The 22,847-nt window shown below is 40.0% G+C and overlaps 2 protein-coding genes across 3 annotated transcripts in view; both read right to left on the reverse strand.

Annotated features, from left to right (window-relative positions):
• The window catches only part of nup153 (nucleoporin 153), a 17,816-nt gene extending 4,371 nt beyond the window's left edge, over positions 1 to 13,445 (reverse strand). The window contains exons 1-18 of one of the 2 annotated variants that reach the window (XM_023412196.2): positions 13,317 to 13,445; positions 9,273 to 9,501; positions 8,865 to 9,140; positions 8,130 to 8,269; positions 7,027 to 7,155; positions 6,668 to 6,784; positions 6,400 to 6,444; positions 6,130 to 6,183; positions 4,830 to 4,970; positions 4,657 to 4,709; positions 3,457 to 3,592; positions 2,902 to 3,069; positions 2,720 to 2,818; positions 2,511 to 2,595; positions 2,300 to 2,401; positions 1,526 to 2,185; positions 1,182 to 1,382; positions 11 to 970 (exon numbers count right to left, since the gene is read on the reverse strand). In XM_023412196.2, coding sequence (XP_023267964.2) covers positions 11 to 970; positions 1,182 to 1,382; positions 1,526 to 2,185; positions 2,300 to 2,401; positions 2,511 to 2,595; positions 2,720 to 2,818; positions 2,902 to 3,069; positions 3,457 to 3,592; positions 4,657 to 4,709; positions 4,830 to 4,970; positions 6,130 to 6,183; positions 6,400 to 6,444; positions 6,668 to 6,784; positions 7,027 to 7,155; positions 8,130 to 8,269; positions 8,865 to 9,140; positions 9,273 to 9,501; positions 13,317 to 13,445 — 3,724 coding nt within the window. The remainder of the gene's footprint in view (positions 1 to 10; positions 971 to 1,181; positions 1,383 to 1,525; positions 2,186 to 2,299; positions 2,402 to 2,510; positions 2,596 to 2,719; positions 2,819 to 2,901; positions 3,070 to 3,456; positions 3,593 to 4,656; positions 4,710 to 4,829; positions 4,971 to 6,129; positions 6,184 to 6,399; positions 6,445 to 6,667; positions 6,785 to 7,026; positions 7,156 to 8,129; positions 8,270 to 8,864; positions 9,141 to 9,272; positions 9,502 to 13,316) is intronic. The other variant, XM_023412197.2, reaches the window with a different exon arrangement.
• Positions 13,446 to 14,373: 928 nt separating this feature from the next.
• On the reverse strand, positions 14,374 to 22,779 carry ptdss1b (phosphatidylserine synthase 1b). The gene is made up of 13 exons (XM_023412101.2): positions 22,482 to 22,779; positions 22,245 to 22,336; positions 21,652 to 21,696; positions 21,411 to 21,535; positions 20,703 to 20,861; positions 19,985 to 20,136; positions 19,096 to 19,237; positions 18,763 to 18,875; positions 18,494 to 18,559; positions 17,324 to 17,423; positions 16,440 to 16,499; positions 15,961 to 16,039; positions 14,374 to 15,870 (listed from the first exon to the last, which is right to left on the reverse strand). The coding sequence occupies exons 1-13, from the start codon at positions 22,658 to 22,660 to the stop codon at positions 15,773 to 15,775; spliced, it is 1,410 nt and encodes a 469-aa protein (XP_023267869.1). The 5' UTR covers positions 22,661 to 22,779; the 3' UTR covers positions 14,374 to 15,772.
• Between the last annotated feature and the right edge of the window lie 68 nt (positions 22,780 to 22,847).

Genomic DNA, 22,847 nt, shown 5'->3' on the forward strand with positions numbered 1-22,847 from the left:
AATGAAATACCTGTAGCACTTTGTCCAAAGGTGAAAGAGGGCTTTGGGGCCTCTGCAGTAGATGTTTCGCTCTTATCTGCTGGCTTTCCAAAGGTGTATGCGGGTGGAGGTTGTTCTGTTGGAGCACTGGGCTTGCTGAAGGAAAAGCCACCAGAAGTGGCCGCTGCTGGTGTCGCATCTACATCCTTACTAGAAGCACCAAAGAGGAAGGAAGATGGAGCTGAGGAGGCAGCGACTTCCTTCTTTTCCTCTGGCTTCCCAAAGGTAAACGTGGGAGCAGCTGGATCTTTGTCTGCCTGTAAGGATCCAAACGTAGAGCCCCCTTGTGGTGTCGTTGTTGCCAAACTTGGCTCTCCCAGTCTCCCAAAAACAGACCCAGTGGTGGTGGTTGTGGTGGTTAAATTGGTGATTGTTGATGTGGTGTCGTTTGATGATGCAGCACTGTCGCTCTTTCCTTGAGAGGAAGCGGGAGGAGTGAAACTAACAGAGGATGACGTGGTGGTGGTGGCGGTGGTGGTGTCTGATGTTTTCTCTTCAGGTTTTGACAGTCCAAAGGTGAAGCCGCCCTTAGAAGAGTTGCTTTCTGTGCTAGACGATCCATTTCCAAACACTATCCCACCACTGGTTCCAAATTTAAACCCAGAACCTGTGGCAGGTTGGTCTGACTTTTTGTCATCACTAGAGGCAGCCCCAAATTTAAAGCCCTCAGATGAGCTGCCAAATTTAAACCCTGATGAGGCATTAGTGTCTTGAGAAGTGGTTTCTGATGAGGAGCTTCCAAATGGGATTCCAAATTTGAATCCACCTGATGATGAAGACGAGGAGGTTTCTGAAAATGAGCCCCCAAACTTGAAACCTCCAGATCCAGACCCAGAGGTACTGTCTGATGTGCCAAACTTAAAACCTCCAGAACTAGAGGTAGAAGAGCCTGAAGTCCCACCAGATGACGAACCAAAAGACGAACCAAAAGCTGAGGAGAAACAGAGCATAACAAAAATTCAAAAAACATGAAAAGTGTGGATTAGGTTCAGGTTACACTTCAAGTCTTGAGTTTCTGGAAAAATAATATTTTGACTCGATTTGGTTTGGCTATCTTGACAGTTTAACTTGATTCAAAAGATTCAACAAGATGCCATCATGCATCAATATTATATCACCGTTTAGCATAGAAATCAAATTACCTTTAGGCTCCACGTTAGCTCCAGGTTTGGCTGTCTGACAAGCAACACACTGAACATCAGCAGCCTTATTCTGTACAAGACAGACATCACAATCCCAGGCACCCTCTGGCTTCTTGAATTTATCTCCCAAACCAAACACTGGAGCAGTGCTGGCTGAAGAGGATTCTGCTGAAGCTCCTGATGATGTTCCTGCTGATGCTCCTGTAGTGTTAATGAAGAAAGGAAGATGCTTTTAAAATACAATGACAGTTAGTGGAATTCTGCTTTCATGAAAAACAAAGCCAAAAACTCAGCACTTTGTAGATTATCAAATACCAATACGACCACATCCATGCTCTCATTACCTGGTTTAGCGCTCATGCAGGCCACACACTTTGTGTCCCCTGCCTTGTTCTGTACCAAACATATATCACACTCCCATGAACCTTCAGGTTTTTTGAACTTGTCTCCAAATCCGATGAACCCTGTGGAAACAGGGGCTGTGGAGGTGGGTACAGTCTTAACAGCTGAGAAGGCAGAAGGAAGAGTCAGTGAGGGTTTCAGTCCTGTCCCGGGTTTGGCCGTTTCACAGGCCACACACTTTACTGCATCAGGTTTATTTAGAACAAGACACGTATCACAGTCCCAGGTTCCTGCAGGTTTGGAAAACATTGTGCCGAAACCTGTGGTGGTTGTAGTGGTGGAGGTGGTGTTCGTGATGCTGCTCTCCAGCCCAACCGAGGTTGTGGGTGAAGGCTTACTGTCCATAGATTTAGATGAGGAGGAGTTGGGCTGGGGGGCCATACAGCAAACACACTTTGCATCTGATGGCTTGTTCTGCACCAAGCACACATCACAGCTCCAGTTTAGCGGGGCTTTAAACAAATCACTGAGCCCTGTTGAAGAAGAGAGGGAAGAGGTGGTTGTGGAAGTGGAGGAGGAGGAGGGGGCAGTGGATTGTGTGGAGGTCTGGTGGGGAGAGTTGTCTGGGCCTGGGGAAGTCCGAGCAACAGGAGAGGCAAAACCTAGAGAGAGCAAGAGAAGAATTTAAACAATGAACCTCCAGATTTATTCCTGTAACAATGTATGACCAGGCAAAAACACAAAAAGGTTGTGTATAATGTGTCAGTGATTCCTACCAGGTGCTTTGAGAAGATCCAGCACGCTGCCCTGCTTCAGGACCTTGGCTGGTTTAAAGGGCCCTTCAAAGTCTTCTGTGCTTTTGTTTGCTGCTGGCTTCACTGTAGAAAACACGGAAACACAAAGATTAAAACTGATTCTGAATTTTTCTCGGGTAAGGGAAAAATCAGAATCAGGCCAGATGTAAAAACAAAACACAAAAACTCTTACCTGCTGCTGCAATGGGAGTGGCGAGCTTCCCGTTTGACATGGAGGGACCCATTTTTGCTACAGGTGCACTAAAAGTAAATCCAGCCTACAAACAGGAAAAGCAAATAACACTTATAATCAATGTTACTGTTTTAAGATATATAAAGCGTATAAAGAAATATAAAGCATTACTGATGATGTAATTAGTAAGAAATAAACCAATTACTTACCGAGGGGGAAAAGCAAGGGGGGCTAGCAGCAGTTGCTTTGACAATAGGGGAGGAAAATGTAAAAGGTACACAGGGGGGTGTCGTGGCCGTTGGAGGCTCCTGGAAAAAACATGCACATTAGTAAAATGTCATTTTCCATTAAACTAAATGTTGCAGCAGGAAGAGACAGTTTTAGGACAGACCTTATTTGTGAATGTTTCCTTCGCAGGAGTAATGGCCGTGGCCTTGGAGGGGGTGCTGATGGTTGTGGAGGTGGTGAGAGGTGGAAGAGGGGAGGAGAAGCTGAAGGTGGGCAAGGCGGAGGTGCTGATGGGAAGTGAAATGGTTGGAAGGTCGGGTATCTCAGCCACCTGCAATCAGAAACAAACATCAGTGTTACTTTGTGCACAATTTCAAGACACAATGCATTTTGTAAGGAGAAATGCAAACCAGTAAATAATTCTGCCATTTCTGAGAAGCACATCTTTCAGGTTGATGGTGAAAGGAGATAAATGTATTGATGACTTTTCTCTTGATAAATCTAAATAACACTGATGCTGCCCAGGTACAAACGTATATAGTAAATAGTAAAACTAATTTCTTTCTACCTTCATACAAAGACTGTTTGTGTTCCAAACTGATAAGCACTAAGAAACTACACCCTAGGGTTAAATAACAAATAATGCTGAAATAGAAATGCACCACAACCAGTCTTGGAATCAGAGCCTTGTGGTTTTGGAGCAAAAGTTTCTGCTCACCTCATCCTCTTCAGGGCGTTTGGAGGAGGGTCGTGTACTGGTCCGCTCTCTCTTCATCTTGCCCCCTCCAGAACCGACGCTGCTGGCTGCAGGCGTGCTGGACAGAGGATAGGCTGGCCCACTGGAACCCATTGTGCTAGTAGAAGATAACACAGGTATAGTAAGTAAAACAAACTAAACTTCATACAGAGAGAAGTCAGGCATCCACAAAAAAAAAGTTTGATAATTATCAAGGATGTTGTGATTCTCTTGCTTTATCACCTGGAGTAAATATCTTGAAATGATTTTTTAATAAATCCAGCTGAAAGGAAAATTTTCCTCTGTGATATTCCTTAAACCTCTTATCACTACAGAAATGTTAAGAAAGCTACTTTGTTTCCATAGGAAACAATTAACAAAAACAAGATTGTTGATCACCAATCAAAATAAAGTAATGTAACAACAAGGAACTGCCAAGGAGTTGTTTACATTTAAAGGAGGTGACAGAGCAGCACAATCTCAAGGCTTCAGACTTATTTTTCTGAACTGAGAAAGTAGCACATGATTTGGTTGCACTTTTTTTTGTTGACAGGATTTCCTTGTTTCGCCATGTTGAACTTTATGAACGTTGTGCAACAAGTTTCAAGCTTAAACTGTGTTGACACGGTTTAGAGTTGCCTGCAATGGATGGGCCACAATGCCTACAATACGCACACAGCACAGCATTCCCTCATACCACAGGTAATGTTACAGGTGCTGCCATTGTGGTTGAAAGTAGTACTTTTTCTTCATCACCGGCTAAGTCGGTCCCTCCCTTCCTGCACCTGCACTCTTATCATCAGTTGTGTCTGACTCTGGACCTCTAAGATGTTTTTCTTTTTAAATGATCAGCTATAGATCGCTTCATCTTAGGAACACGGTAACAGCTAAAGGATTGTTTAGCACATTTCATCATCAGTGTGCACGTAGTGAGTACTACTTTAAACCACAACTGCCAACCCATTACCTGTTCCACAAGCGCACCAAAACCACTGTGAACATATGAAATTTTAACTTGCATGCTCTCAAAATAAAATGTTGGCTATGCCTAAGAGTTGTTTGCATTAATTTAGTTTAGTTTTTTTTTTTTATAGCAAGAATTATTTCAAACAAATGGTATCATCCGTAATAAATTTCAGCCTATTGGTACCCGATTAATCCCTAAAAGTCTTGCATCAGTACCTTTGAGATGGACCGGGGGTTGCTTTAGGTAGTTGCGGTGATTGTCTTGTGGGCTGTTGGAACAGTTCAAGAAAAATAATTAGCATAGGAGTATGCATTCATCACCAATTAGCAGCATTTAATATAAAGGAACAATACTGTGGTGTAAAATAATGCAGCATTGTGTTTCTGACCGTCTCTCGTAGGGTCCTGTCCAGAGTTCGGCTCACTCCTCCAGGAGTCAAAGTAGGCCTGAAGGACACAGAGCGGTTTCCTGACACAGAGGCTGCAGCAGGAACCACCAACTTCTGAACCGGCGGGAGGGTAGGATCCATCTGAATTAAAGAAAAGGTGTTCATATATGGACGAAAAGTAGAAACATAATGAACAAAAGGTGTTTTCTTCATTTAATGTGACTAATATAGCTTTTGGCTCCATGCCACAGAACTCAATGAGTGTACAAATATTATTAAACAAATCAAAGAATCATTCCATTGCATTTAGGTATTTAAATATAGCTTCAACAAAACCAACATAGCCAGAGTAGTTTATTCCTCATCTCTAGAGAAATGCAGGATTGTTTCTGAGCAAAACACACAGGGCATACGTATTATATTTCACATCAGGTTGAGACTACATGGACTGGTGTTGATAGCAAGATAAAGTCTTCGCCTGGCAATTTGTTGATAATAAAAACTGTAAACTGTCAAATCCAAGCATTCGTTTCAAGATATTTTTTTTCTGTAGTTTTTGTTAAAAAAAACAAACAAACAAACAAACAAAAAAAAAACACAGTACAGGCTATTTTCTCCCAAATATCTGTATTGGGATTGGCCTCAAAAATCCAGTATTGGTCAAGTTATATTTTGGATTCTGCCAAGGTAAAGTTATGAAAGGCTCATTTATAGGGGACTTTCTTGTTTTGGACTTGCGAGGGTCAATACACCATTGTTGGCCTTTACAAAGCAGCTGTCGCAGACGGGAATGCCTGACAGTTATTACTGAGGTCAAGTTCAGTCCAGAGCTGGCACAATTTAACAATAGACCACACAGCACATACACACTTTCATGAACTGAATACAAAGTCTACCACACTTTTGCTCACAAGCACTTGTGTGCACATGCACATATGAAGATAAACACGCACGCACACACAGTGGTGAACAGCTGTGTCCCAGCCGAGGAGAATCCTGTTAACTACTGTAAAGGAGGCCAACAGGCAGTGGGACAGGAAATGACAGGAAAGACAAACCACAACAAATGCTGCTGAGTTTGTACAATGACATCCCTGTTTCATTCACATCACTGAGCCTTGTGCAAACACTCCAACAGAAGACACAAGTGAAGTTTGTTTGCTGATGAGTATACACCAGCTTAAAGTCATACACGGACATTTGGCATGAAGTTATTATAAAATCAGAAGCTTCTCCCAATTGCAATTTTTGATGGACCAGACATGAATATGGCCACAGGAATATCAGAATTTGTACTTACCCGTTTCTTTTTCGACTGGAAATGTGAAACATCTAGGTTTGTGCCATCCATCGACTGCCAAATAAAACTCATGTCAGAAAACTTTTTTTATTTGACAAAAATTGAGAAAATGTTTTTATGTATTTTTACATTTTACAGAAACTTAGTATTAAATAGTAATTCCAATCTTTCTCACATTTTTGGGAGTTAATGATCACATATAGTGCTGTGCAATATGCCACTGCAAACAAATGTTTATATACACAATATAAGTATGTTAAGAACTCTTACTGGTGACATGGGGGATGAGGCTGCTGCTGGGATTCTCTTGGCATCCTGCAGATGAGATAAAAAAATCAAAATGCAGCTATTTTACAGTAATATAACTACCAAGGAAAATTATAAAATATTATGACACAAGATTTATATTAACAACGTATCAAGTGTCATACCACTGATTCACTTTAAGTTGAAATCAGGTTTGAACCACATAGATTGTGTTTGTTTGTGTGTGTGTGTGTGTGTGTGTGTGTGTGTGTGTGTGTGTGTGTGTACTCACAGCCAGAGGGCTCGACATGCGCTCCAAGGACTGCAAGATGCGTCTGGCTGTAGCACTGGTCACGCCACAGGGCTGAGCACCAGCAGGCTTGGCCTTGATCTGTCTCCTCACCGGGGCCTACGGATCAGATGAGCTAATTTAGTCTCCAATTAAATTAATATTATTCACACTTGAGTCACATTCATTTTATGATGTCAGAAATTAACTGCTCACCTACTAAGGGCTGATAAACTTCCAGAACTTTGAATGTATATGGAGAGTGACCATAACTAATGTTTCCTTTAAATTCAAAATGTTAACATTATTTTGTTTTTGACACGAGTCTCAATTTCTAGTCTATATATTTCTCCCTAGCTCACCTGGTATGGCGTTCCAGGACGTGTGCGAGAGCTCCTGACTGCAGCTGCCCCACCATACGTGGTCTTCCCGGGGTAGAAGGGAGAATCTCCAAGCTGGCTGGAGTTCAGCGCTGTGCTGTTTAATGTTGACTGAAAGAGAAAGGGTTAAATTAAATAATATCGGGTATAAGTTTAATTACTTCATTTTGTTACTAATCAATGGCATTCTCAAATATAATGTCCTTCATTCATTTTAAATTAAGGCTTTGTTATGCTTGAATTCAAGTAGGTTTAAGCAGCTAAATGAACAATGTAATCAGTAAAACTGCAAATGCACCCTGTAATCTTTTAAATAGCATCAGAATTATTTATATTTCAACTGCTTTACCCATAAAAAGCCAAATATTTCCTTGTGTTAATAAAATTGTCAAATATTTTTCTCCTGTGATGTAAATATCATCATCATCCCATGTGGTTTAATATGGAAAAAGTAATCAATTCCCTGTGATGTTCGAGTATTGTTAGAAACATGTGAAGCAACAAGCACAGACGTGTACTAGGTGTCACAGTGTATTTTATTTTTATATCCTCAACACCGCTTTCTTCAGACTGCACACCAGAGCATAGTTCTTATTAAGTGTTGGCTGGACTGAGTTGTGGTGCCTGACACGCTGCCACACACATGAAAGCAGATGTACAACATGTTGATGACACAAGAGAGACAGAATGCAACAAATCAAGACACTGCCTGGCTGTGAGCAGAGCAGCAATTTTCCAGATTATGCATGTAATACATTCCAAATTAATAACTACATTTGAAACTTTAGGTACCAATATTTAGCTACACCTAAAAAGCAATGGTAAGTTCAAAATGTGTCCCGAGTTTGTGGCACACGTGATTTTGAAGAGTTGGGTTCACTGACCAAATTGCAGAGGGACATTTTATATTTAAGTGGGTCAGTGCACTAACGGCACAGCCTAGATCAAACCCTGAGACACCAAAATACAGACCTTTGTGGCACAGATTTGTTCTTTCAGTCTGCTTTTCTATTTTCTTTTTTTTCCTTTTTACTATTACACATTGACAAACTCACTATGCTGATGACAGAAACCCAGATACTCACATTGGAGGAATTTCCGAAAACGGACAGGTTGAAAGCAGGCTTTTTCAGACTGGAGTGGGAGGGCTGGGGCCCAGAGTTTGTTCTGTCCATCTCTGGTGACCAAAGCTGGGGAAGTGATGCCGTTTTGGAAGTGGGGACATCTGAAAAAGAGGAGATTCATCTCAGACCATTTTGAAGAAATCCAGCCTTGTCTCTATATTTCAGGTCTGAGCCAACCCACACACAAGAGAAATAAAGTCACAGACACTAGCCTCTACCTACTGCAACACTAATAATTCAAAAGATTTATCAATTATTCCGTCAAAGCTAAAATCAGCAACTTTTTTGGTTCTGTGGTTGAATTTGCTATTAATGCGCTTCTATTCAGTCTCGGACAACAAAAAGAAATCCTGTACAAACAAGATCAACAAACATGCATTATGTCCATAAGAGGGCACCAATACAAAAAGAGACATATCTACTTTTACTACTTACTATAGGCGCTCATTTTGGAGCACATTTTTGAGATGTGCCCTCAAGTTGTTAGTGCTGGAGTGATAGGCTAGGCTAACTGTAGCTTGACCTACATTTCATTTTCAATAAATAAAAATGATGTGACTCCTGACCATCATTCAGTGCAGCGGCCAAGGCACACAAGAGAACCCGTGAAACATTAAGCCGCAGTGGTGTTTTTTTATTATATGATTGAATTTAGAATAGTCATTAACAGCCATAATGTAAATGTTTTGTCCTTACCTTTGTCAGAGGCGCGAGAGGAGAACCCGCTCGTGGTGGAAATGTTATCATCTTCATGCTGCGAGAGGTTGTCCTTGATTTCTTTGACCAAGGAAAAGCCTGTGGAAAAGGGGCCAGGGGCTGAGGAGGTGGAGGGCTGGGAGAAGAGACTGCTGGAAGCCCCCAGCATTGGGGAGGAGGCATCTAGCGGGGGAAAATGGAGGTGGGAGCGACTCAGAGGTGGTCGAGAAAGCACATACTCCTGAAAGTTCAGGGATGCCCGACTGGTTGAGGGCTCTGTGCAAGAGAGGAAAGGTACAGATGAGCATGGTGGTACGGAGAACAATACAAAACTACAGTTCTCGTGCAAGGGATTTAATATTCCCTTGATAATTCTGGATGACCAAAGAGACTGAATGGAACTCTCACCTGTGTTACTGGTGCTAGGCTCTGGGGAGTCACGTCCATCAAGGGGAGGAGGTCCCTCTTCACTGCCATTAGGAGGAGGTGGAGTAGGAGGAGGCTGGCAGTTCTGGTCTGTCCCTTGTACAGCCCCCCCTCCTTCAGGAGCATCTTCATTCTTGAAGTATTTCTGAAGCCAGGAAGGAACGATGCTCTTTACTGTGTCTGTCACTCGACTGATGAGGCCTGACTGCTGCTGATAAAAACATAAGAAAGGGAGATGAGGTCATAAACGGGGGAACGACATGAGTGAGCGGTAGAGAAGAAGGCATACAGACAAAATAAATAACTGTAAATTTTGGACATTATAGCCCCGTCATTGGAAAAAAATCCCTGATGATCAGCAATGGACATATTTCAGTGCATGTGAAACAAAACTTAAACTAAAAATGTAAAAATGCTTGGTTGGATGAATTTTGGGGATTTATTTTTCAACTACAAAATACTGATGCTTGCATTTATAGTGATGAAAACAATAATAAATGTGCGGCAAATCAATTCCACATAATCTGTTGAGGCCTCTGAATCATGTAAAACAGTTGCTGAACTCTTGTGATTTGCAGAATAAAGAAATCAACACTGCATTTTATTATTTGAATCAGCTGCACAGCCCCACTTGCAATGAGAAGCCATTTGTCCTCTCCAGTGCAAAGCAAAACACAAGCTCAGTAAGACAGAAACTGGGTCAGGCGCTGTGTATGCTTCCATGAAGCAGTGAGCAAGTGACGCTGGGCTGCACTGTACTGACGTCTAATGCTGGATGAATTCTAATCAATAAGAATGAGTCTTGACTCCTACGCCACACATGGAATGTAACTGCATTTCCAGGATTTCAATATCTAAAAAGCTAAATTCTGTAAAATCTATAAGATTTAGCAACTCAGTGAAAAAATGTCTTCTACATTGTGGGCACTTTCTAGGGCTTAACTGGCTAACTGGAATATATCCACCACTCTGAATGGGTTTGCAGACCTTGAAGTCAGTATATTCTGTTCAAAAGTTATCAAAATGCTGTTTAACTTGGTGCCTTGAGCAAAACTCGCTCCTGTAGTTGAATATATGAGCATTTAATGCTGGTATATTCTCCAGGACTCAAGGTTTGTTTCATAAATGATGACCCCACTGCATGGAGCAGTTTTGGAGTTGCAGTGAGGGAGCACAACAAAGCCAGCAACAAAATCTATAACATGAATGTAATGACCAATTAAAGGGAAGGATCTATTGGAGAGCAGTGAACCAGGCTGTGCAAAACTCACATTTGGAGCTTTTTTCCTGCACCAATTTCATTCATAATATAATTTATTTGGTTATTAGACTGGTATTATGACTGTATTTGAATGTCTTCAGATAAGGCAAAGCTGTCCCATGTTTTTGTGACTAGATAGATGGAGATGGGAAAAGTTGAGCGAAGGAGCTAGTTAGCTGGTTCATCTCTTCATGTTCATGCTGTGTAACCCCTGGTAGCTTTCAACTCCTGATAACAGCCACGTGTCTCTTGCTTCCTGCTTATCTTTGATATACACCTGCTGGCCACCCTGCACTTTAACCTATGTGCAAATACGAACAACTTTGACTAGTCAAGAGTGTAATAACACCACTGTGCTGGTTTACTTAGCGCTACATACTCTATTGTTATTAGGATTTAAGGATGCCACATTTCTGCTGTGGACAGGGTCATGTGACTACATGACCTGCCATCAACTGATACTGCTCTCTCAGGAAGCTCTCATGTCTAAGTTTGAACATGCCTGTAACCGAAAAGATCAGTACATCTAGTTTTTTAAGCTAAAAAAAAAAAAAAAAAATCACATGAATGAATGTGATGAACACATACTCCAACACCTTTTAAGATCCTTTATACAGCTCAATTGTTTCATTTATGCCATGTGAAGATATACAGTAAGTGCTGGTGAGAAGGGCTCCCACTGTTACGACTTGCAAACAATCAAGTTTTGAGATGAATCAAAACTGCAATGGTGCAAAAACTGCATGTCTTATCATGTTCCTGCTTTTTAACCCATAAAGCTGTGTAAACTAAGCTGTTGTTGAAAAGCTTTACCCATTTTTTCCATGTCAACTGTAAACAAGAAAGGGATAATCATTGTTTTCAGCTGACTTCAGTTCTGACACATTTGTGTAAACTTCAAAAACTTCTGCAGTATTTGCTATTTAGTGTAATACATGAACATTAATGTATGTAATCATGACACAAATGAGAAACTGCTCAACTCACGTTTGCATTTATTCAAAATAAATATTACAAGTTCAAGCTGGTCAGTTATTGCATTTGTTTCTTGGCAGCAATGCATCATTCCAGTTAGTCTCCCCCTCATTTCAACACTGTCTAAACAACAGCAAATATGTATCATAGGGTCAACATCTAATGATCACAAGTTTTGCTGTTGGTGCAGTGCAAGGGGATATGGTGTCAGGGGATTCACCATGTTACTGATACTGCATGCCAAGTCAGCAGCATTCATGAGAAAAATTACATATCTTTTCTTTGCATACTCGCTTAAGTACAAAAAACCCCCACACTAGCTCAATATTCACTCAGCTGACATTTCATTAGGCCCACCTAGTTAAAACTAATGCAGTGTAAAACATCAGCCCTAGGCCTTCGCTAAATTATAATGTTCAGTTTTTGTTCAAACTGTTTTAGACAGGTGCTGATTCAACTTCATGGTTATTCTGAAGGAGGTAGTTTGTGGTGGTGTTGAATTGTATTGCGCAATACTGGGGGTAATTCTTCACACCATTTATCTCAATGAAGGTGGACTCAAATGTGTGTGTGTGTGTGTGTGTGTGTGAGTGACACAAATGGTACACTCATGCCAAACACGATATTTAGTTTATATAATCACTAAATAATTGCTGTCATCATGACCACAGCTTGTAGCTTTATAATTTTGGGTAAATTGTATGTAATGCAAAGTAGTGTAAGTTCACATAAATCTGAATAACTAATGCCTACCATTAACAATGGTGACTAATCAATGAAACAATCATAATCTTGTCTGCTAGGTGTACCTAATAAACTGGCAACTAAGTGTGTTTAGCTAATAGCCTTTAGTTTGTCACAATGATCTGCTGGTTGTATAACTCGAATATTCACACAGTTGTCTGTGCAGTCGAAGGGACACATTGACAAATTGTCTGACATATAAACAAACTATCTGATTTGTAGGTCAATCGAATATTCTACGTAGTGAATGACAAAATAGATCAAAAGTCTCGCGTGTATCAAGACTCATTATGTCCACTGTTCACATAATGTGAATCGTGGGTGGTTTTAAAACTAACATTAGTTGTTGTCCAAGCACCAACTGAATCCACTCAGGCAACCATGTGGGTTTTCCAACCAGCCGATGCTTCCTGCGCAATCCAACTGGCTGAGATTTGGCTAACGTTAGTTAGCCTGACATCTCAAACGTTTCCCGGGACGCCAGCACCACAATCTTAAAATGTATCTGCATGAAAGCTAGTCACACGCAGCTGTGGACAGGTCCCAAGCTACTGTGTCCAAGCGACCATGTCACTTTTACCGGCAACGGCGTGAACCGTCCAAACTTAAGAATCGAAGACAACAATGCGTTGCTCGCCAGTGCTAGCCTGCATTAGCTACAACGGCTAATACGTAGAATTCTACTTCCTTGCCTTCTGCTAACTTTGCTAGCAGCTAAGAACTTCCCAATAGAGCTAAGGCCGGTTATTCCAACGTGTCATGTGTGTGCTTGCACTTTAACAAATACTAATTAACTAGTATAAACGACTCGCTGTGCCGTGATTTGACCTGTCAAATCCGTCTGATTTTGCTAACCTATAAAGCCAGCATGCTAATTCTCTAGCATTTACCGGACATGCTAGCAGCGCGTGGAGGCCACGAGCGCTAACAGCAGGCCGTAAAATGTCTCCAACAAAACAATAACAACCGCTGAAAGATAGTGGCACTGCGGTCACAGTAATGTCCTCGACACGGGCTTTTAACACGAAAACTTTCACTTGATTTACCTGTTTACTCTTGGCGTAAGGTTTAGAGGCGATGTGATATCTCCTGCTTCTAATTTTCCCTCCACCCGTGGCCGCCATGGCTCTTTCGTCTGAGCGTCTATCGGTGTTTCGGCGCCGGATAGCTGTCATGCAGCACAGGGGCCACGCACAGTGGCATCATGGGAATTGTAGTAACTGAATATAACAAAGAGGTTTGACAGGATCTTGTACCACATGGCTCTAACATGGGGCTATTTTGTGTCACACGACTGAAAATTATTATATAGCCAAGGGTTTAAAACATGTTATTATTTATATTAGCGTAATTTTGTAATTTCAGTAGATAATCAACGATTCGCTGACCATGGTGGAAAGTAATTAAGTACATTTGCTCAAGTACTGTACTTAAGTACATTTTCCAAGCACTTGTACTGTATTTGGGTACTTTTGCTATATGCTACGTTATACTTTTAATCCACGACATTTGAAACGCAAATATTGTACGATTTAGCTATTTGGCAGCTTTTGATTATGATTATAACATGGCATTCCTGTGGTGCTACTGTAATGTAAGGTGCGTTATAGATATCTTAAGTATGCTTGCACCATCTTCCTGTGAGCTCTGTTGGGTAAATGAAGAGGAAATCAAATTATTATAAAACATGTTTTGTGTTGTAATGTCTACTTACACATATTGTAACAACAAAAAATACTGCAGCAAGGTTATCCATCTAACTACATGTGAACTGTTTCTCGGATCTGTCCCCAGAAATATTTTAAGTTATTTCTGTTATATTGTAAGGGAGACACAGACATCAAAATGGTAAAAATTAATGCTGTTAATGGAGATATCTCAAAGTGTGGACACAATGAAAAACAAATAAGATAAAATATGATATGTGGTCCTTTATGTGTACAAAAACAACCAAACACACCCATATAAAATAAAAAATCTGCAATACCAAGTATTGCATTGGAGGTAACAAATAACAAATTTTAAACATTTCATACTAAACACATTGTGGCCTGACAGTTAAATCATTGTAGATACTCTAAAAATCGAATCAGTGCAGCTGGCAAGTGATTAAGAAAGTTTTATTTAAACAGTGTCAATACAAATTCAATCAGAAAACATTCACTTAGTAACGTTTGTCAAACTAACGTGAGGTTGTAAAACACACTCTAACACTAGACATGAAACTACACTGCATCGTTCAATAATATTAAGAACAACTTATGTGGACCAGTCACCTATTGTGCTATATTAACGTAATATTGTATTAATTTGGAGCACTAAAAAACTTCAGAAAGACTGCCTCTGAAAATAATAATTTCACACAAGTGATTATCCTCTGCTATTGAATGTCACCACAGTGCTATTGCATTGAATGTCACAGTATTCTGTCAGTACAGCGTACACATACACTGCTAACTTCTCTCAATTACAAACACATACAAAATTGCAAAAATAACATACATCTCAACCGTTCCAATAATCACATTGATGAAAGCTTAAAAGGGTAGGAATGTAAAACATGTAAATGCTACAGTTGGTTGGGTTAAACTTTGTCATTCCTCTAATATAAAGTAGAGAAAATTTTTTTCCTGATGCTGTTATTTTCATTGAGGAAAAGCAGACAGTGCTGTATATACCAGTAGATTACTGTATTATCGATAAGTGCAAATTTGGCACTTCAGGCAATTGTTATATAAACACTAAAACATCAAATCAACAAAATTAACATATCACCAACAATTCAAATGACTTACAAAATGCCTTACACAACAATAATTTGTGATCTTTAGTTCTTCTAGTAAAGCTATTAAATTCAGTGACAGAAATATTGATAAACAACAGTCAAGTGCAAACAAGTCCAAGGACATATAGAAATATATATATATATATATATATATATATATATATATATACTCAGGGTGGTGGTGTGGACTGGTTTGCAAACCAGACCAGACTGATAAAGCTAGCACACCCCTGACCAGACATATGTGCATGTCCCACAGTGCAAAACATCCAAACAACATTGAGCAATTTAAGGCAGAAAATGCTGGGTGTAGGATGACGCTGAGGCTAGCATGCTAATTTTTAAAATCAAAGTGAGGCAATATTCTCTTTCAAAATGTAGTGCATATTTCATATTTCTCATACGGTATTAAAGGTTTGCTAGTACTGCCGATTCCACATACCACACATCACCACCCTGGTCTGCAGGTCTATGTAGCTTTCAGCTCATTGCTGTGTTGTGCCTCTGACTCCCACAGCAATTACAACTAGATAAGCTGAAATAACATATCAAGGCTTGTTGATGTTCTATTGTGGAGTCTACCTCCTGGTCTCTAGGATTCTTCAAATCCTTGGTGCAACTCTAACCACAATTATTCTGTAATGTGCATAAAGTTTTAGAGTCTATCCATCACACATCTCCTTCGTAGAGGATGTGAACACTTAGCGTCAGTGTTGATTATTGTCTCTTTCCTCCATGGCCATTCACAAATCTGTTTCTCCCAGAGGCTCTCTTCCGTCTTGTAGGTTGTACACTTCTCAAGGACTCCCTCTGACCTATGGAGTAAAGAGACATCATTTTGTTAGACTTTTAGGTTGGAGTTTAGTGAACAGTTTAGTGAACAGTTTGCCGGTTATGAGACTGACCTGCAACACCATCTGGGATGAAACCACATGAGTCGACAACACTGCTGTCATCGCAGTCCTCACTTTGCATAGAAATGCTCTGTAAACAGAAGAAAGCTCAGAGCCCGTGGCATTTTTGACAAACACTAATAAGATGCACGACTCTAACCAGTAACTTATAACTGAACTAAAAAGAACTGTTTGACTTCTTCTGGTTCAGATTTTCAAGTCTCGAGGCATTTTTCAAAGAAACGTGTCACAGCAGAAAAAGCACAGGTGTAAATAATAGTATAAATAATTGTTGAATTCCATTTAGCGGTTTCAGTTTCAATATGTTGGTATTGTGAATGCTGTTGTTTATGTTATTAGGAACACCTGTGCTTTTCTCTGTTGTTGCAAACGAAAATAGGTCAGCAAAACAAGATTTTCAGCTGGTTTTACCTTACTCTTAACACAGACATCATGGCAACATTCAATCAAGAACCAAGACGACATCTTACCTTCATTTTACTCTGCTCATACCACACCATCCCATATAAGCATAGAAGCGTGATGAGTGCCTGAAGAAGATGACAAGGAAGAAAAAAAGAGGATACAAAACAGAAATGAATGAGTCTGCTTAAATTGTAGTTTACATGTTTTTGCAAAGACATGTCAGAAAATACACTAAATGACCAGAAACATAGAAATCCTGCACCTGCAGAATGAATAGATCTTACCTTTAGATTTGCATACAGTATGCACAATACTGCTACATAACCTGATACATACTATGGCAACAATGCTTTCACACTTGGATTTCAATGTTAACAGTAACAAACTACCAAGAATGGCTTTGAAACATGATCTAACACACTCTGAAAAAAGCACCATAGTGGGTGCTGGGAGGACAAGCTTGAACATTGCTAACAGTAGACTTATTAGGAATTTTAAAGTTGCCAATAACCATCATTGTAGCCTGATAGCAGTCATGACAACTGTTACTAGGGTCCAACACAGCACTGAACAGACTTTTTTATGTATTGAATCACTGAGTATATATCTGCATATGTCAGAAGCAAAAGGATCGAAGTAAAGTCATTATGCTTGACATTATCATGATATCTACTCATTTTCAAAATGTGTCCATGAAGTTGTGGTAAATGTTCCTTTTTCAAAAAGGTACATAAGGGCATTGCAGTGTTATTATATTTCCACAGGAATTATAGTTACATAATTCTCATGCAACAGTTCAGGATGCACTGAAGTGAATCATGTCCATTAGTAGTGCAGAAATACACACACACACACACAGACACACACACACACACACACACACACACGCACACACACACGCACACACACACACACACACACACACACACACACACACACACACACTTACCAGACACAGTAGCCACAGGAGTACATAGCGGATTTGTGTCTTGGAAAACAAGTCGTGTCCAAATTTCACACAAGCAAGAGCCTCCAGGAAAGCAATAGCTCTAAAGGTGAAATACAAGCGTAGAATTAAATGGGTAGTTTTGCTGCTCTGGAAATGTGAAACACAGACTGTTGTATTTAACAATGGCCCCCTCTCTTGGCAAAGAAACTTCATTGCAATGGAGCTTCTCTATGGCTGTGCAACACTTCTGGCATTTAAATCCAAATGCATGCGTTCTATATTGTTGTTTCCCATAAACACATTAGGAAAACTAATTTGTTCAACTGCAGTGGGCACTTTTTCAGTTTTAAAGGTTACACTGCAGAGGTAAACCTCAGACGAGAGAATGGTCTCAGCGTTCAGTGTTTCAAGCAGACGGAGAGAGCCTGTCTCGTTGCTATAGAAACTGGAGCAGACTGAGGACATCAGCAGCTTTGTGTCTGAGATGAGGTCATAATGTTATGAATTTCAATGGACTAGAAAAAGAGTTAGAAAACTGAATCTCAATAAAGCAAATCTAAAACTAAACATTTATGGCAAAAACAACTCCAAAGAACCCCCAAATGAAAACCTTGAAGATAGTAAAACTGTGGTTTAAGTGGGGACTGTTATCAGTTTGGCTGAATTGTTGCCGCTGCTAGGAAGTCCATCTCCATTCACTGTTTAGTTGAAACTGTGTGAGAGCATTGATTGGTTGTCATATATGAATCTACAACATATTTCAACTACTAACAGGAAAAGATGAAGATGTGACACTATCAATTCATGGCGTCGTCAGAGTAAAAGTTCTCACTGTGATTTGTTTGATTAAAAACTCGGACATCCAACCAGCGAGGACACATATCGTTGTGACAGTATGGCGACAAGATAAAAAGAAAACCTACCAGGCTCTGGACAAGGTTCAATGTCAGTTCAGTTTGCTTTCCAGACTAATCCTATTGGAGTTGTGATTTAACTGATGGTCGGATAAAAGCAAATTTTACCCAAAACTCTGCAAGTGCAATGAAATAGATATATATAAGAATTTCTACTAGGGGTGCACTAAGTTTTCAAAAACCACCATTAATGCAGCTTCCAAACTTGTTTCTAGATCACTAAAAACATGAACTGACAGGTGATACTGATACTTACCCAAACACCCAACACTGTGTGCCAACCCGTTTACACTGAGTGTCTGTCAGGTATGCATAATATTGTCTGAAAAGAGTTCAAGAAAATGGCTCATTTGAACACAGCAACCACAGCAAATATTTTAGATTTCCACACAGACCTAAATATCAGAAAGTATTTGAACCGACAACTTAGTATTTGTTTTAGGTAGTGTCCAAATCTAGTATATCACATTTACTGCTGCTCATAAGTGGTGTGTAAAGAGATGTCATTTTGAAGAGCAAACTTACCGCACTGTGGGTGCAGTGATGACTCCAACAAGGAGGATACGACACCAGCTGAGTGGGTGAGAGGCCTGGAAGACGAAGATGTGCTTGAGGAAGAACGTGTTCAACTCTGTCAGCTGTCAAGATAAGGGAAGTAGGACGGATACGATTTAATAGGATTCTCCACAGATGTATTTGCTGACAAACATAACAGTATAGATAACAGGATGGGACAGTGAACAGGGGAGCTGTTGTAGAATATGTGATTCATCTCTAAATAAAAACAAATATCAACAGATTAATACTAGGGATTTTTACAATCTTACAAGAATTTTTGGGTCAAAGGTCAAAGCCTACCTGCCATAAGATCATGAAGAGGTAGATGCCTGCGAGCCTCTGGAAGGACGACTTTGGGTCGAACCAACGCACGTAGGTCCAACTGGCCGGGGTGAACTGGAGCACGGCTCGCTTTATTTTCCCTGTGGTGGTGTGGATTTCCCTGAACAGACACAGTATGTACACCTTTGAGGATACAGTGATAAATACAGAATCTTGCTTCATACAATAACACAGGGCTATGGAGGACTCTAGTGTCATAAATCATCTGATTTAAATAATTCGTCTCATACAGCAGCAATGGGCTAAGACCAAGGGGAGAAACAAAAAGTAAAACTTCTGTTAAATAGACCTTTTTTCACAACCAACATTTTTACTTGGAGCCGTCGTTCCACTTGTGCTTTTCCACTGTGACAAGTCATAAGGTCTGCTGTGAAAATGATCTTTGAATGTGATTTATTTGGGGTATGATAAAGAATCAAGATTCAGGCTAGTGAGGTGTATTCAGAAAGCAAAATGACATGTGAAGTACAACATGGACAGACGTTTGAAAGAATAGAAAAGAAGAATGGCGTTGCTTGTCAAGCCAACGCATTAGTCAAATTCAAGGTATGAGAGCCTCGTGTCTTTTGTGTGGCCAGGATAAAGTACTTCCTTAGAAAAAGGGTAGGTTGTATTTAACAAAACATGATTTTGTTTTTTTTCATTTGCACGACAGAAACTAAAATGCTATCAATCATATTTTTGGCAGCATGAGAGAGAATGTTTGGGAATTACTGGATTTTGTGCTTCCAATAGGAAAGAGCATCTGATTTTTAAATTCGTGATCCCCCAAAAAAAATCTTAAGTATCTATATATATCATCTGTATGATTTTAGAAAATACACAGAAAAGAAAAAGTTTGACTGACTTGATACTGGCCCAGCGGTAGGTCCTCATCTCCAAAAAGTGGCAGACGGTCATACCCAGCCAGATGCCCCCTCCATTACACAACAGTATGTCCAGTATCACTTGATCCCACCAGCACTCCGCAAAGTTTGGCAGAAGGTGCATGAAAAACAGCTGTAAAAAAAAAAAAGGGGAAAGGATAATGAAAGTGAAATATATTTATGTGGCGAGAAGTTACATCAAAAGCTGGAGCTGGAAAATACTAAATCTACAAAATGTAAATTTAGTTAGTGTGTTATTTGAATGATGATGAATGTTGCACCTTGTTCAACCAAAGGCTCTGTGACGTAGTCGATTCGGTGATGGGTAAATCTGGTATTAGGCTAAATCCTGTAATCTAATCCTTCCTGTCAACAATTGGCAGCAGTCAAGGCAGCAGCTCTTGGCATGTGCAGAAACTCCTGCTGATACTACTGTTTTGTTATGATGGGTTTCTCCGGAACAATCAATCCCTGTTGCCTGCTCAGACTGAGCTGAAGCAATGTTGTTCTCTTGTATGAGCTGGATCACTACAGTTTACAAGTAATTACTTCTTTTGCATGACCTTGCAGACTTCCCAGTGGGGGTTGTCTAGGTCCTTGAACTCTACATAAATGTGTGCATGATTTACATCACAAATTTTAATGTAGGCAGATAAATCCTGTTCTCATCTTGAACACAAGCACACACTCACAGATTACCTCTGTGAGTTCCCAGGTGATGCTGATGGTCCAACAGAGGCCGTAGCTGCGGATGAGCAGGGCCTTCATGGCCCAGCCTGCAAAGTGGCCGAATGCAAAGATGTCGAAGTGGCTCAGGACGCGCTCCCATGTTATCACTGTACAGTTTACAGCATATTCCTGTAGAAAAGAAAAGAAAAGTAACGGCCAAAAAGAAATCTAAAAGTTATTCTGAAAACACAAATGATTACAATGATGCTGATCTTTTATTCTTTCAATCTTTGTTTATTAAACACTGGAAAATAGAATTTTATACTAAAATCAAGTCAAGTTTTATTTTCAATTTTACTTAAATAACTAGTTTGTCTCAGGGGTTTTTGCAATCTGTACAACAAATTAAATCAGCTTGATTCAGAAGGCAACGCTCCACAAACAATCCTAAATGAATGATATTTATTTTTTTATTTTTTTATTCACAGTAGCCATGATCTGTTTGCTCTATGAATGGGAACTTTTTTTTAATCTATATACATGAAAACTTTCAATATAGAGCTTGTAACCCGTGATTCTACAGAAGCAAGGAAATTTGTCTGGCAATATGAAAGATCTGTCGGGCCTTCCTACGGCCATTCCTACTTCTGAAATCTTTCAACATTCTTGATTTGATATGAACTTGCTCCGATGGTTCAAAGGAAAATGAACTAATTCTAAGTTCCAAACCAACCTTACCATGATGTCGGCTTCCCGTGTGGCATAGCGCAGATTTGGGTCCAGCCAGTACATCAGAGTCTTCACCTGGTTCCAGTTGAGGAAGATGAGGAAGACCAGAAACAGGAAGTAGAGTACACTCAGACCTACCCACAACAGGAGAAAGCGAGTAAGGTTGAAGACAGATGAAAACTGGATCTTATCAGAAAAGCTAGGTTACTTTGACGCATGGTGAGTGAAGAAAATGTAGACAAACACTTACCAAACACCATTCGCCATATCGCAGGGTGTGGCCTGGTAAAAGGTCCTGATGAAGAAAGCAACATAAGTGTCTGTTGGTGTATTTCCACTTTTTGCAGCAGAGGAAAAATTTAGCCAAAGAAAATTAACTCATAGTCCACTTACTAGCTTTTTTTCCAGAGCTTTCTTCTGTCTTACTCAGTGGATGGGGTTTGCTAAAATGTCATGGAGATTGTTCCCCTCAAATGATCACCTGTTATCACTTGTTTCATACTTAACAACTGAGCTATCCATTGTATCTGAGCAAACTGCATCCACTGAGGAAGACTGTGAGATGCAGTTGAAAGCTTTAGAAAAAAGCTAGCAAGTACACCTGGAGCTAAGGTTGTTTTCTTTTTTCTTTGGTAAACTATTTCCAAGGTATAGTAATTATTTATGAACAAAATGAAGTACGATTGCGACTAACTATTTTTATTTACTATTGATTAATCTCCTGATTATTTTCTCAATTAGACGTTTAATTGTTTGGTCTATACAATGTCAGAAAATGGTGAAAAATTCCCAGCATAATTTGCAAAAACTGAAAAATTACCATTAAATAATGATGGTGCTTACCATTAGGAAAGGCCAGAACACTGATGACCAAGAAGAAGGAGACAACCACAAAGAGGCCAACTTGGAGATTGTTGTCTAAGTGCTCATCATCCCTGTCACAAAACAGTATCACATATTAACAAAGGGAAGGTTATGCTGCTGGGCACTAGACACTGTATTACATCCATAGGCAGCTATACGTGGAAAATGAGCGGTTTAACTTCAAACCTAGCAATTATAATTCTTAAAGTTATTTACCTGGTAAAAGCAAAGTACATCAAGCTAAGCACAGTAACTGTCAGCAGTGTAATAGTGTGTGGTTTATAGAAGAAATCAATACAGATATCATCCACTTGTTGCTCGTTTATCATTCGGAAATGTAACTTATAGTTGGTATCATCCTTCCGCGTTGATCGGGCAGTCACGGCGGCTGCCATATCGCAGCTGTGGGCTACTTTCTGGACTTTAACAATGAAATTCTAGCAGCTAAAGCCACAAGTTGTAAAGATAGACAGACAAGACACTGCATATAAGATCCATACGCAAGAACCTTGAAGATGGACTGAACCACAGAGCATATGGGGGTGAGTATAGTGAAATTACGTGTTCTATTTCTATTCACCA

This window comes from Seriola lalandi, unplaced genomic scaffold (assembly GCF_002814215.2).
Source record: "Seriola lalandi dorsalis isolate HSWRI2012SDOR001 ecotype SW California unplaced genomic scaffold, Sedor1 jcf7180002054476, whole genome shotgun sequence".
NCBI lineage: Eukaryota > Metazoa > Chordata > Actinopteri > Carangiformes > Carangidae > Seriola > Seriola lalandi.

Bases quoted from the DNA above. Each gene is read 5' to 3' on its own strand.
- ptdss1b (XM_023412101.2), bottom strand. From the start codon at position 22,660: ATGGCAGCCGCCGTGACTGCCCGATCAACGCGGAAGGATGATACCAAC. The intron at 21,697-22,244 runs GTAAGCACCATC...TTTCTTCATCAG, and splicing joins TGTTCTGGCCTTTCCTAATG to GACCTTTTACCAGGCCACAC. The intron at 21,536-21,651 runs GTAAGTGTTTGT...TGTTGTGGGTAG, and splicing joins GATATGGCGAATGGTGTTTG to GTCTGAGTGTACTCTACTTC.